Source organism: Petaurus breviceps, unplaced genomic scaffold, assembly GCF_028583685.1.
Source record: "Petaurus breviceps papuanus isolate PSGF00001 unplaced genomic scaffold, PetGlider_PUasm1.0 185, whole genome shotgun sequence".
Lineage (NCBI taxonomy): Eukaryota > Metazoa > Chordata > Mammalia > Diprotodontia > Petauridae > Petaurus > Petaurus breviceps.
Window position 1 is genome coordinate 38,295,864 of NW_027185797.1, and position 14,761 is coordinate 38,310,624.

General features: G+C 53.6%; 1 protein-coding gene across 3 annotated transcripts in view; it reads right to left on the reverse strand.

Annotated features, from left to right (window-relative positions):
* Window positions 1-14,761, reverse strand: part of LOC138161883 (serine/threonine-protein phosphatase 2A 65 kDa regulatory subunit A alpha isoform) — a 454,863-nt gene that overhangs the window by 18,677 nt on the left and 421,425 nt on the right. Inside the window, exons 2-8 of one of the 3 annotated variants that reach the window (XM_069088915.1) lie at window positions 13,846-13,970; window positions 8,570-8,660; window positions 5,270-5,370; window positions 3,819-3,866; window positions 3,257-3,489; window positions 1,566-1,713; window positions 374-529 (exon numbers count right to left, since the gene is read on the reverse strand). In XM_069088915.1, the coding sequence (XP_068945016.1) occupies window positions 374-529; window positions 1,566-1,713; window positions 3,257-3,489; window positions 3,819-3,866; window positions 5,270-5,370; window positions 8,570-8,660; window positions 13,846-13,923 (855 nt within the window). In that variant the 5' untranslated portion in view covers window positions 13,924-13,970. Of the gene's footprint in view, window positions 1-373; window positions 530-1,565; window positions 1,714-3,256; window positions 3,490-3,818; window positions 3,867-5,269; window positions 5,371-8,569; window positions 8,661-13,845; window positions 14,015-14,761 lie in introns of those variants that run through there. The other 2 variants (XM_069088914.1, XM_069088916.1) reach the window with 2 other exon arrangements.

Here is a 14,761-nt window from a genome sequence, read left to right on the forward strand (position 1 = left end):
AAGTACATCAAGGAGATGGGATGGCTGCCACTACCCCTTCTCTCAAGAAGGGAGGAAAGCCAAAGCCCTAATAGATCCCGAAAGGCAGGAGACTTGCAAGGGCTGCACAGGGCCTAACTGGGAGCTAAAGGCATAGGCTGAGTCAAGAACCGGGGAACAGTGAGGGCTGGCCAGGCTCTCCAGGACAGACTGAGCTCAATCCTTTAGCTCGGCAGAGTCGGGGGTCTCAGATGTGTCCCGTGTTACCTCCTGCAAATCAAAGTCGGACTTCTCCAGAGTGCCGGGGGCTGGTCCCAGAACAAGCAAGCTATCAATCCCCAAACAGGAAGAGAGACATCACCCCCAAAGCAAGTTTCCCAGGGCCCCAACCTACCTCTGTGAACTTGTCAGCCACCATGTATCGAACTCGCCAGGACTTGTCCTCGGCTGCTTGGCGTAGCGTAGGCATAACCAGGGCCTCCAGGTCCTCTTGGGGCAGCAGCTGGGCAATATTGACACAGGCCTCCACTGCCAACAGCCGCACCGAGTCCTGAGGAAGGAGAGGAGGGAGCCCCAAGGGAAGGTTACTGGCCATGGCGTGCCTCAATCACAGAACCTGGGAAGCTCTGAGCCAAGGCAGATGGAAGAGGCCACCTCACTGAGGAATCTCCCCCATAACAGGCCTGACAAGTGGTTCTCCAGCCTCTGTGTTTAATGCTGGCTCCTTTGTCCTTCATTCTATGTTTTAAAGGTCCTTCCAGCACTAAGATAATGATGAAAACAAGATCACCAGTAACCTCCTAAAAGGTAACTCAATGCACCAGAACAAAACCTTCTTTGTAGGAAGTCCCAATCTACCTCCCTGAAACTTGCCCTTGCTGATCCTGAAGATGACCTCTAAGTACAAGGAGAATACTTGCAAGCCCTCTTCTTCACGAGTCATTTAAACATAACCCTGCCATCCTTCAGATGCTTTACTCCACCATTCCTCATATGACAGGGCAAATGATGAGGGAAGGGAAGGAGAAAGAGAAGAGCCAGCTTCCACTGGGGGATTCACTCACTCTACCAAACAATCAGGCTCTGCCCCCCTCACTGTGGGCCCCTAGCTATGTCGTTTCCTTCTCTATGTCTTCAGTTTCCTCATCTATAAAAGAGAAGCAGCAGAGGAGATGGTCTAGATCAGTATGCCAAACTCAAACGAAACAGATCCTTCCAGAAAACCACAAATCAACACTATCTCTCATTTTCCAATGGCATTTTCAGCTGGTTCCCACTCTAGAAGTTTAATTTTGCCTCCTTCCCTCTGAAAGTTTCCCACCTTTGGTCTAGACCACTTCTAAGATCTCCCACACCAGAATGCCTTCTACACCATCCGTGCCCTAAGCAGCGAGGAGGTCTGATACCCACGTCCTGCCAATCCTAACCAAGCCGGCACCCCCACCCTCCTTTAGAAGTCCCACCCCTGAGGGCTGGGTAAGAGAAAGAATGATGTTGCCATAAACCCCAAGCCTCTACCTCCTCCTCCCCAAGGCCACGCCCACGGACAGCTCCATGGGCAGGGCACGGGGTCAAAGGCTCCTCACCTGCTCGTCAGAGGCCAGGTTGGAGAACATAGGGATGATTTCACTTTTGACATTGTCCAGCTCAAGAACCTTGGCAAACTCTCCCAGCTTGGAGGCAGCAGCTCGTCGGACCATAGGGGTGTCATCAGAACACAAGTTCCGGAAGTACCTGTAAGAAACACATAAAAAGAAGCTGAGGACAGCAGCATCCCCCAAAGGACTTCCAGTGTGCCCCTTCAAGACTAACTAGCTCTAGGCAGTTTGAAAAAGCTGGCATATGCTGATCAGAATTACTAGAAAGCAAATATCCCTAATCCCAAAAGATCCCTTCCCACACCTAAGAGTGCTTAAATGTGAACATCTGTTTTCAGCCCCAGCTGGTGTTTCCCTCGGGCCCTTGGCATCTTTTTAGTGCTATTCACGGAAAGAGAGGGGCCCTCGAGTCCATTTCCCTCCAAGGCTACCTTGTCCCATATGCATAGGTGTGCATGGCATTCCCTAGTAGAATGGAAGCTAGGGGGCAGGAGCTATCCTTGCCTGAGCAGGAATGACCGGCTCCTTTCTACTGGAGGGTCCGTGACCAGCAATGTCCAACATACGGTAAGTGCTTAATCAATTCTCATCTGATGGACGGACGGCAGGTTTTCCCACAAGTGCCATTCTTACCACTGTCAGACAGGTCACCGAGCTCTTTTTTGGAATTTAAGCACTATTTCATGACTCATCTCGGAGCTCCCCTCACTTAAGCCCGTGTTTACAACATGCCAGCCTCTTAATCTAACAAACCATCCTGGGGCTGTCATTAGGCTCAGACCTCAAGAGCAGAAGAGACAAACGCCACTGACAGAACTACCAGAGGCCGTGAGCCCAGCACTAAGCATGGAGACACACTGTGAACACAGGAAGCAAGCACTTGGTCAGTGGCTGCTGATATCAACCAACTTCTAGCCCAACAAAACAGGAGAATTTTCCAAGTGTGTTTCCAGGTCCTGAGGGAGCTCTCCTTGGTGCTGTTTCAAGGGTTACAGATCTGAGACTGGGCAGGGACAGAGAAAAACTCATGCCAGGAGGCCCTTGTACTACCTGTCCCACAGGAAATGGGTTCAAAGCACCTTTCTTACACACCAATGGTAAAATATGTATGCTTTGGCCCACATAAGACATGCCTGGCAAGCCCAGAAGGGGCTGGACCAGGAGTCAGGAGACCTGGGGGCAAGGCCTGATTCTGCCGCGGCTCACCTGAGTGGCCTTCTCCTGACCCCTATCCCCTAGTGGATAGAATGCAGTGGTTGGTGTAATGGCCATTCCCACTCTGGAATCTGACTCACAAGCTACAAGAGGATGCACACTAGGTATGAAATACTCTAAGACAATCAGCCATCTGGGGCCTGGAAAGACGGACAGAAACAAGGGTCTATTCTGTGTTCCCTCCTATGTGCCAGGCAATGTGCAAAGTGAGACACAAGCTGGCATGGGACAAGGCCTGTTTCCTCATCAGGAAACAAAATAATAATGCTTGTCACAAGGCTGCTGTAAGCAGAGCCCTAGAGAAAGGTGAATTACCTGAGGCCTGGGACATCAGGTGTTAGGATTAAGGAGAGAGACTGGGCCTAGGGGAACAGAAAGAATGTCAGGGCTAAGGAGAAAAGGAGAGCTGGGGGGAGCTGATGACAGTGCTGAAGCCAGAGTGTCCAAATGAAAATTGCACTCACTGCCGTAGCTCTGCCTTGACAGCACTGGAGACCCAGGGATAGCAGACAGAGAAGAGCCCACAAGCCGAGGTGCGGGAGGTGAACCAGTCACCACCTGCCAGCCGCTTCACGAGGGGCACGAAGTGGGCCTCGAGGTCCGAGGGCGAGTGCTCGTGAGAGATGATCCGGAGGGAATCCACTGCCTTGTCCCGAACAACTGTCTCTTCTACCGTGGCCAGGGACTCCAGAGGAGGCTGTGGAAGGGGATGGCAGGGTCACGTTAGCTCCTCCATCCTTCCCGCTGCTGCAACCCTCCTCCCCCATCCCTCAATGTCTGGTTCAAACCCGACAGCCCCCAGGAAATCTCCACTGGTCCAACCTCCTCTTCCCCACTCCCCTCCTGCTCTCCCAGACCAAAGGGAGCTCTCCTTCCCCTAGATAAACACAGCTCTAGATTATGGCCGTCATCACAGTATGCCTCCTATCCCAGGCACTTGCATCCCACCCACCACCCTAGGCTGTGAGCTCCATCAGGAGTCTGCGCAGTGCAATTTAAGGGGCAGCTTCTGGCTCTATGTACGACCTGGGTGATTCTGAGCAAGTCCCTTCTCCATGGGTTCAGTTCCCTCACCTGTCAAATAAAGGATTGGGCTAAATAATTTCTAAGGTCCCTTCTAGCTCAGATCCTATGGCCTCACACGTAAGTAGCAGAGAGGACACTGGACTGGCAGGCAAAATATCTGGGTTCTAGACTCATCTCTACTGCTGCTCCCGGCTTAAGGGGCAAGGCCTCAATGACCCCTCTAGAAAATTATGGGACTTCTCTAGATCAAGGATTTTCATCCTTTTTTGTGTCACAGACTTCTCGAACAGGCCGGTAAAGCCTATCATCCCCTTCTAAGAATATTTTTTCAATAATTAAAGGAAATGCTAAATTTCAAGAAGTTAATGAAAATTAAGAGGTGATCATTTTCCATTCAAATTCCTGAACTCCTTGAAATCTAGCCACAGACCCCCAAGGGATATTTATGAACCCCAGGTTTAGAGTCTTGGATCTAAATGACCCCTGCCCTTTCCTGAAAGGATGGCCATTCTAGCACGGCCAGTCCCTTCCCCTTCTCTAAGCTTCAATTTCCCATCTGTAAGATGAGGGTCTCAAACTAAATGGTCCCTAAATTCTGTTCTCAAATCTGACTTAACAAGTTCAGCAAACACTTATTAAGCACCTCCTGTATTCCAGGCATCAGGTATTACAGAGCTAAAGTGGCACCATCCCTGCCCTCACAGAGCTGACACTCACACTGGAGCTACACTCTAATTGTATTCCAGGTATCTGTCTTCTGGCCAGCTCACTTCACCCTTTGGGCCTGTCTCCTCATCTGCAAAATGGGGATAATAGCTCACATTACCTACTCAACCTGGTCTGCAGGAGGCATGTGCTATGTGTGTGAATCGGGCCTACGGTTCTTAGTACCCTGGTGATCTCTAACAAGAAGGGCTGGGGCCAAGGGGGCTCCAAGGAGGCTCCAGGATTCTCCCAGGATGGAGGAGTGGGGGGGGCACAGGGTCTTTTCTGCCTCTAATCCCCCAAAGAGGACTTCTTGTTATGGAGCCCCAGAGAGAGGGTTGGGGCTGGGATCGTGACCCTGCCTGCACTACTGAAGCATCTCACTGTCTGGCTCCCTGGCACCCCCAGCAAACTCAACATGGTCCAGCACAGGGACAGATCTCTGGCATGGAGGCGGAACTTCCTTCCTCAGGTGTGAATGAGGAGGTGAGTCTGGCCGGTCCTTGAAGGCCTGAAGCCACACCCACCTCACCCAGCAGCCTCACCTGTGTCCAGGTCAGTCCCCTGCTCTCCTCTCCCATCATACCCCCTTAGACTGTAAGTTCCATGAGGGCGGGGATGGTGTCCTCTCACCTGGTATCCCCAGCCCTGACCACAGGGCTCACAAACAAGGTGCCCGCTAAGCATCTGCTGACCTGACTGTCCCTGGGCCTAGGGTAGGGGCTCTCAGCCCAGCCCAGACTCACCAGCAGGCAGTGGACGTACTCAGGCCCACCCACCAAGGTGGTGAAAGTCCCCAGCTGCTCAGCCAACGCCAGGAGCACTTCATCCTCATCGTAGATAGTGTCTGCAGGACAGAGTCAGGCTCATCACCCTCCCTCCTTGCTACACGCCCCCCCCCAGGAGCCCAGTGTGGGGGTTCCAGGAAGCCACCATTCTCCCAGGAGCTCTCTCTGACCACCCACCCCATCCACCACTGGGCGCCCTGCCCCAAGAGCTCTACAGACCCCAGGTAAACCACCCCCAAAGTCCCGACACTCACAGGAACCTAAGATCTAGATACTGAAGCCCTAAAATTCCACAGGGTCCCTACTATGTCATCATCACAGCCAAAGGCCTTTTCTTGATCCTCACCCTCCTGGACTGGAAGCATATGCCCCTGGTGCCTCGCCCTTTCCCTCAGTTAGCCCCCTCTCCTCATCTACACTGTCTGGGTCTCCTGCATCTTCTCAGAACAGGCCTTCTGTCTATACCTATGCTGGAGCTCCCACTGGCCAGTCCTCAGCCTGCTGCCATGGCCCATGTTCTCCCTAGATCATCCTCTGGGCAGTTCCAATGATCGCCTCTATGGAGCTGACTCCCTCATCCATTTCAAAGCCCTGACCTTTCACCTGAGCTGCAGGTCCTGTGTCTGCTGCCAGGCCTCAGCAGCCCCCTCTGATAAGGTGACACTCTCCGAGAAGAGAATCAGGAGAGGCCAGCAAGTGCACACATCCCAGCCTCAAGCAGCAACCTCCTCCATCACCCCTGTGACAAGTGGTCATTTGGCTTCTGTCTGAGGACCTTCAGGGATGAGGAACTCACTCCCTCTCCAAAGAGTCCACTCCACCTCTGGATAGCTGTCCACCCAAAACCCTTCTCCCTTCTGCAGAGCTGAAATCTGCATTCCCGCAATGGCTGCTGGTCCCCCCGCCTCCCACAAAGAGGCCGTTGGCCTTTCCCAATTTTCCAGCTTCTGGCAGAAGTGCGACAAGCCCCTGGCTTTGTGATGAGTTCATCAGGCCCCTCTGGCCCCAGCATCACTCGGGGACCTCAACCTTCTCTATCATCAGAGGCAATTAGTAAATATTTCCTGACTCCAACTAACCCTGAGGCCAGAGCTAAGACCAGGGTGGCAGAGGTCGGCACAACATGAAAACCCTCCTCACCATTAATACCTGCAACAGACAGACTGGCAAGGAGGAAAACTTCCCATGACAAGGGATGGAAGGAAAGGAATCACAGCATTTCAAGGTTAAAAGGACAAATCCTCAAGAATCCCCTTGTGCAGAGGGGAAGGCAGAGAGTGCTCCTACCCCGGAGCCTTGGGCTGAGGAGGCGACATCTGACCTGTCACGTCCCTCGCCTAGTGAGGGGCTTTCAGTGGCTCCCTAGCACTGACAGTGGCCAGAGGAATGAAGGGGAAACAAGGCCAGCCTCAGATTTAGAAAACGGGTGTCCCCAAGGGTGACTGCACAGGGGCGAAGTCCCACAGAAATGTGAGCTGTCACAATGGGCTGGAGGCCTGACTTCAGAGGGCGGCGGAGGCATTCCCAGGCAGGGGAGTCCAGCTTTCCCCACTGCTATAACCTTCCGCAATCTATTCCCACCAATCCTAATGCTTCCCACAATTCTCCACACCTCTGTAACAACCTCCAGGTGAATACCTTCCCCACCTCAGTCTGTCTTTCAATGCCTCAGGAACCCTGCTGGACCATCCTGGCAGGCAGGGCCCTCCCCTCTCAGACCATCCACAGGCTGGGCCCTCCCCTCTCAGACCATCCACAGGCAAGGCCCTCCCCTCTCAGACTCTCCCCACAGGCAGAGCCCTCTCCTCTCAACAATCAACAACAAACACTTCCCTCTTTCCAAGGCCAGGCCTGCCCACTGCAGTAATGCAGAATAAGCCTATTTCCTCCTCCCCAGAGAGCCCACCAAATAGTTAACATCGAAACAATGTTCCTCAACCCCACTCCCTCCAGTTTCTTCATTTGGCCTGATCTCCAGACCTCTGCGCCTCCATGGACCTCCTTCCTAGAATACAGGTCCTAATCCGGACACAATCATCTAAACGGGGTCTGACTGGGAAAGAGGAGAGGAGGGGCGCCTCCCCCGTGTTAATTTTGTTCTTGCTGTTGACTTGTTTCAGTTGTTTCCAAGTCTGAGACCCCATTCTGAGTTTTCTTGGCAAAGATACTGGAGTGGTTTGCATTTCCTTTTCCAGCTCACTGTTCAAATGAGGAAACTGAGGCAAACAGGGTGAATCGATTTGCCCAGGGTCACCCAGCTAGGAAGTCTGCAGCTGGATGTGAACTCAGGTCTTCCTGACTGCAGGCCTGGTGCTCTCTCCTGGCACCACCTGGCTGCCGTGCGGACACTGCATCTCTATTAGACCAAGTGAAGATTCCGTCCCATTCACTGAACTCTTCCCCACATGCCTGAGGGCACAGAGAGGACAGGCACTCTGCAGGGCTCTCCTGGCAGAGGTCAGTGCTGACAGCTGCCAGCAAGGCCTCTCTTCACACCCACAGCACCCTCGCTAAGCGGCGAGGTGCACACCCACGGAAAAGTGGCCACCAAGGGCAGGTCAAACACAGCCCCTCCAAGACAGCTTTTCTAAGGCGTGATGGAGAGAACACCACGCGAACTAAACCAAGAACAGCTGCTGGCTAACTGACAGGGAGCTTGCAGGCCACTAGGACCTCCAGCTCTGCCTCTCAGGAATGGCTACCCCACCACTTCTATCCCATTCTGAGCTTGGGAAACAGAACCCAAAGGGTAGGGCTTCCAGGTCATCCCTATTAAACAGCATCTTGTTCGATTTAGGAAGTGGAGGAGATTCTGACTTGGCCCTCCCCCTGACCGGCTACAATGCCATCCACAAGTCTATGCCCAGAGCGGGGCCCTGGCCTGCCCCTCAGCCTCCTTCCATGCTGACACCAATCCATCAATAGCCAGTCTCCTGCCTCGGTCAGTCAAGCCCTCCCAACTCTCAGCATCCCCCATTTCCTCCATAACCCAAAGGAAACCTGGAGACAGTCAAAGGAAACCTGGAGACAGTCAAAGGGCTTGCACAAAGTCGGATAAGCTCGCCTTTGGTGAATCAGGGATCTCCTGTCTAGTCTAGCGGAGGTCTACGGGGGGGTCCTCTTGGTACCCAGAAGGGGCCCAGCCCCAGGTGGAGTCCCACCTTCACCTTCCCAAAGAGCTCCATCACCACATATCAGTGGCTCCTGCCCCCCGTCAGCCTTTTCCTCGGCACCCCCTCACGTGACATCACAGCCTACCTGTAAGGAATGGAAGGAGTTCACTCCGGGTCCTCTCCACGCCAAGGGCCAGGGCAATGGTGGACAGCTTCTTGATACTGTTGAGCCGGAGCTACAAAAAAAAGCAGAAGTCAGTGACCAGTGGCTTCCAGGACAGCAGACAGCTCACAACCTGGCCTGTTCCCACCAATCTCTGCTTTGTCAGCAAAGGGCACTTGGGGGAGGGGGAGGAGGATTCAGGCAACAAAAATCTATCATGAAGAAGACAGAAGGATCCACAATCTGGCCCCAGCTGCAACCAGTACAGAGTACCAGGACAGAATCAGGGGCCTAGGGCTCTAAGCAGTCCATGTTCCGGGGTCAAAAGGCCCTCCCAGCTCTGAGATTCTGTGCTCTTTGACATCCCACAGCCAGTGGGGCGCTAGGTGGTATAGTGGTTACGGCGCCAGGCCTGGAGTCAGGAAGACTCACCTTCCTCAGTCCAAACCTGGCCTCAGACACTCCCTAACTGTGTGAGCCTGGGCAAGTCACTTCACCCTCTTTGTCTCAGTTTCCTCATCTGTAAAACGGGGACACTGGAGAAGGAAATGGCAAACCACTCCAGTATCTCTGCCAAGAAAACCCCAAATGAGATCGTGAAGAGTCAGATATGATTGAAAAAAAGACTAAACAACAAATGGGCCCTCCCAGCTCTGAGGTTCTGTGTCCTTAGGGCCCTCCCAGCTCTGAGGCCCCACATGAAGCTTCCTGGGGGTTCTACCTCTACCTTTTGCTCCCCCTGCTCCCATACTGATCTGCCCTATGAAATGCCCTGAAGTCACTCCTGACTCACTTTTATCACTGCTCCAACTTCCACCACTTCTCCAAACACTGAAATCCAAGCCAGGCTTCAAGGCCCTGCTCAAGCACCCCCAGGGAGAGAAGCCCAAATTCCATGACATACTGAGCTCTCTCCCTCCTTCCTCACAGGTCCTCCAGGCCTTAACTCTAGGGGCTTAGCATGGTTTCTTGCACAGAGTAGGCATTTAGTAAGTGCTTGTGGTTGTTCTGAACCACTTAAATGACATACATGGCTTGGTATCGATTATTCAGTGCAAGTGCTCTCGCTTCAAGTCCAGGCTCCAAAACTTCCTAGTTCTGTGACCCCTCTCTGCGCCTCAGTTTCCCTTCTGTAACATGTTATAGAAGGTCATGGGGTTACTGCAGGAAAAGTACAATTATCAACATTAAAATACCCAAAGAGCTGTCAAGGTCAAATGAGATCACAGATACGAAACATCATGTACCAAAACAGAGCTACCAAAATGTGTGCTTTCATTATTCCCTCCTAGACACGGGCTCTCCTTGCTGCACTGTGGAGCTCAGCTCAGTGGCCTGAACAGAGGACTTCCTGTTACCCAGGTAACTCCAGATGGGAGCAGAGGGGACCCAGGAGCCTACACACCTACACACACACACACACACACACACACACACACACACACGCTTATTCACACCTGTAACATGGGAGAGAGATTGGGAGAGCAGGGAAAACACTGGGGAAAGGGTGCAGCAAAGTCAGCCGGATGATTTCTAAGGCCCCTTTAAGGCCTCTCTTCTAGAACTATTTCTGGGTAGCTTAAGGCAAGTCAGCTGCCTCTGTTTCCTTAACTATAAAAAAGAACAAACAAATCTATGCATTAGGAAAATGAATCTAGTAGCCCATAAAGGCTGGATTTGAGGGAAAAAGGCCAGAAGCAGGAAAATTCATTAGGAGCCCCTGCTCATCAGTGAGTGACATTCTATGAGCCACACATTATCCTTTCCTGTGGGAGGAGGTTAAGAAAGCTATTGCCTGCTGATCACCACTTCCAGAAAGTCTTTGGCAAACGGGAATGAACTCTGCCATGAGTGCCTCATCTCTCCAGATGAGTATACGGTCTCTGAGGACAAGACTGTCATTCATCAGGTCTCACGAACACAGGGTTTAGCCATACAAGCCTGGAGGAAGGGCCTTTAGAACAAAGTGGATCAGAGCTGCAATGGCCTTCACAAACCATCCACGCTCCCCTGACCGTGCACATGGGGAAACCACTGAATAAATGAGTAACTGGATTCCAGCCCATTTCCCTTCCAAGTTTCCCCCACCCCCATCCCAGCACCATGGTAACAATGCTCCTTGACACTGGCGGAGATCTGTAAGGTTTACAAAAAGCGTTTCATTCCAATTCAACTCCACAAATGTTCTCTGAGACCAAAATCAAGCAAGACCAGATCATCCCAGGCATCAGCTACAAAGACACGAAGGTGGGCAAGCACAAGCTGTCTACAGAAATGGGGAGATGAGGGCCAAGGCCCAGGAGTAAGACGAGGTAGGCTAGCAGGGCAGTGTGGGAGCTGGCTGGGGAGGCTCTGAAATAAGAAGCAGAAGAGTCTTTGGGCTGCAGGAAGTCACTGAAGGTTTCTGAACTCAGGTATACCATGAAAAAAAAATCCATGCCTTAATTAGGAAGAGCAATGCTTTCCCTCGGTTAATTATTTCCTATTTGTCCTGTGTGTAGCTTGCTCTGAATATATCTGCTTAGATGTCATCTCCCCCATTAGACTGCAAACTCTGAGGCCTGTCAGTCCCTGGACTAACTTTCACCTCCTCTGGTTTTCCCAGTGCTCAGTGCCTGGCACACAGTGGGCATTTAATTAATGTCTACTGACTGACCACAGATTTACAGCCAGAAGGCATTTAGAGACCATCAAGCCCAGCCACCTCATTTTAAAGATGAGGAAACTTAAGTACACAGAAGTTAAGTGACTTGCCCAGGATCACACAGCTAATAAGCCTTTGAAAGAGGATTTGAGCCCAGATCTCCTGACTCCATGTCTAGTATCATATCTACCATTCCCAAGACCATTAAGACCTAGATTCTAACCTCAGAGAGCTGTCCAGGTGGCAAATTAAAAAGCCAAATATTATCATGGAAAACTTTAAATGCCTAAGCGAGAGAGAGGCACAAGGTCAAGTGAGGTTTTGGAGGAAAAAGAGATCACTTCCAGCTCAAGTGACCAGAAGAGGCTTCCTGGAAAGGATGACATTGTAGTTAAGCCTAGAAAAATGCAAAGCCCTGGGAGGATTTCAGTGGATCCAGAATGGTAAAGGGAAGGGAGTGAGGCCACTCCAGGCAGAGGGCATGGTCCATCTGGCCTGATTGTCAGGGAAAGAGAAAGTATATGAGGGAACTGGCAAAGAGGGCAAGCTCCTTAAGTGAAGGCACTGTCTTTTGCCTCTTTTTCTATCTCCAAAGCTTAGCACAGTGCCTGATGGAGTGATTGAAGAGAACACAGGATTTAAAATAGGAAGGGGGAGGGGGCAGTCTTAGGGATCATCTAAGTTCAAATCCTTCCTTTTAGAGAAGAAACAAAACGCAAGGATGCAGATGGACTTGTTCAAAGTCACAAGAGCAAAGTTAAGTAAGAGCTGGGATTTGGACCCAAGACCTCCAATTCCAAACTTGGTGTTTCCACTACATCAACCACATGCCTCTAACAGAAGGCTAAAAACCCTAAGCAGACCCTCTTGGAGAGCCAGGACAGGTTAATAACCAAGTGAAGGACGACATCATGGCTTGGCTTTAGTGAAAAGCCCTGGAAACAGGAGTTTGAAGGCTTGGAGTCCAGTTGAGGCTGCACCACTTAGGAGCCAATGGCACGACCTCGGACAAGGCCCTTTCCATAACTCTTTGGGTTGGCCTGGGTATTTCCTGAAGTTGCTTCTAGTTCTAATATTCTGATATGACCTGCTGGCCTGGGCTGGCAAGGCTGAGGGGTGGAGGAAGGAACTATCCAAAGACCCTGCTAGCAGGTCTTTCTGCTCCCACTGTTCCCCTCTCCAAGCCATCCTTCATGGGCTTCCAGATGACCTTCCTAGCTGAGGCAGATTCCACAGCCCTCCTGAGCCCAGTAGCCTTCAGTGACTTCCTGCAGCCCAAAGACCACGGTTCAGACTCCTCTGCTTGTTATTTAGGACCCTCCCTGGCCAGGCCACACGCTGCCCTGACAGCTTACCCCCATTATTCCCCTTTACGTGCCCTCAGGCCCTGACAAAGTGGCCCACTCTCCCTCCCCGGTAGACATTTCTACTCTCCCACCTCCAAGCCTTTGCAACCTATGCGTGGAATAACCTCCTTGCTCTCCTTCACCCCATGAATTCCTACCCATCAAGTCTACACCACGTCCTAGGGAGGCCTCCCCTGCACCTCCCCCCCCATTTCCTTCTCCCTCGGGCACTTCTTTCCTCTGGGGTCCCACACATGGGGGGGGGCGCACTACAGCCTCAGCAGGAGAGGGACCCGAAGGGAAGGTTATGTCATGGATTGAAGATTGAGCCCCATCGTACAGATGGGGAAACTGAGACCCAGAGGGAGGCCGTGACTTCCCCAAGGTCATGCAGTGGTAAATCCAGGGCCAAGGCCGGAAAGAGAACCCTGGTTGCTGCATTCCCGGCCCAAGAAGCCCATATCGGGGTCCCAGCTGGCCCACAGACCAGGGAAGGTGCGGAGGGGCCTGGAGCCCAAACTGGGCCTCTGAGCCTCGACCTGACTGTCCCCTCCCGCCAATGGAAAACTGCCCAGGGGGCGGGCTCTCTTCGGCGATTGGCTCGGCTCCCCGTTAAGCACCACCCCCAGAGGGTACTTTCTCTCCCAAGGGTCATAGCCTTGAATAAGGATTGGAGGGGAGTCAAGGTGGAGAAACGGGGGCCCCGAAAAAGCGTCGCGGCCGAGGGCCCCTCCAGAGCACGGGCCCAGCTGGGGATTTAATCCTCAAGCCACCAATTAGGTACTTCAGGGAAGCTAAGCCCCGCCCCTTGCAGGGACCGCTCCCCAGTATTAACCTACAAGGGTCCCCCCACCGCTTTCCGTCCGAGCCCAGAGCGAATCAGGAGGCGCCTTTCGCGCAGTGGGCCAATCAGGCGGCCCCCTGGGCGCCGTGAGAACCAGAAGTGCCGACCAATCAGAGGCGCCGGAGGCAGCCGGGGGGGTGGGAGGCCCCCCCACCCCGCGCCCGTGCCCCCGCCCCCTGACAGACCAGCTTGGTCCGGGGTTCCCGGGCCGGGAGCCCCCTCCCCAGCGGCACCGCTGTCCAATCAGGGATGCTGTCTCAGCGGGCCACGGCGGCGCGAGACAAGCGACGCGGGCGCTGATTGGCCCGCTTTCCCTCCCCCACCCCCCCACCCCCCCCCCAGCCCTTAGATGCCAAGAACTCCGAGCCAGCCGCCCGCGCCGCCCGCAGTCCCGGCTCCCCCGGTCCCCGGTCCCGGCCCGGACCTGGACGTCCTCGTTACGGAGCTCGTCGATGAGCACTGCGATGGGGTAGAGCGAGTCGTCGCCGTCGGCCGCCGCCATCTTGGCTCCGTCCCGCTCCCGTCAGGCTTCGGCAGCAGAGCCGAGCTGAGGGAAGGGAAGGGAAGGGAAGGGAGTGGGGCGGGGCGGGGGAGGGGCAGAGCCACAAGAAGAAGGGGGGGGGGGTCTCCCAAGCAACTTTGCAGGGGTTTCTGGACGACCATTGGCCAGTCCGCACGAGGCGCCGCGCGCCCATTGGCCCTGGTAGTCAGGGACCTGCCCCTTCTCCTCTATTGGCCAAAGGAGAAAGGGGCCTTCTCTCTAGCTGGCCCGCTTTCCGTAGAGGGGCGGAGGGAGAAGGGGAGGGCCACTGCAACTTGGCATCCTAGCAACCGAGCTGGGCCCGCCCCCTCCTAATCGATCTCTAAAATTGCATTGGTCGTTGCCCCTAGCGACCCACCGACTGCAGCACATTCTGCCAATGGGAGGTGATATACGGTAACGACACTCGACCCCTTAGGAGGCCGGTCTCCAGGAGTGGCTCGATGACGTCATCGGTAGGGACTGAGAATGCGCGCTCCGCCCTGCTTCTCTGAGAACCCCAGGTACTTGCTGCCAGGAGCAGAACCTCGGCATGGGCGTGTCTGACTTCTCCCCGGAAGTTGACGTCAGAGCGGGAAGGGCGCTTAGAGATCCCTTAATCTAATTCCTCCTGAGCCCCAGACTGCCAAGCTTTGTGGTGCTGTAGGGTAGACCCTCAGTTGTCAAAGGCTGCGTGTTGTAGTGGAAGGAACCTGTGCGCGGTGTTAGGAGACCTGGGTTCGAATTCCGGCTCTGCCACTAATTCCCTGGGCATCCCAGGTCAGAGCCCTCCTTGGACCTCAGTTTCCCCCTCTGTGAA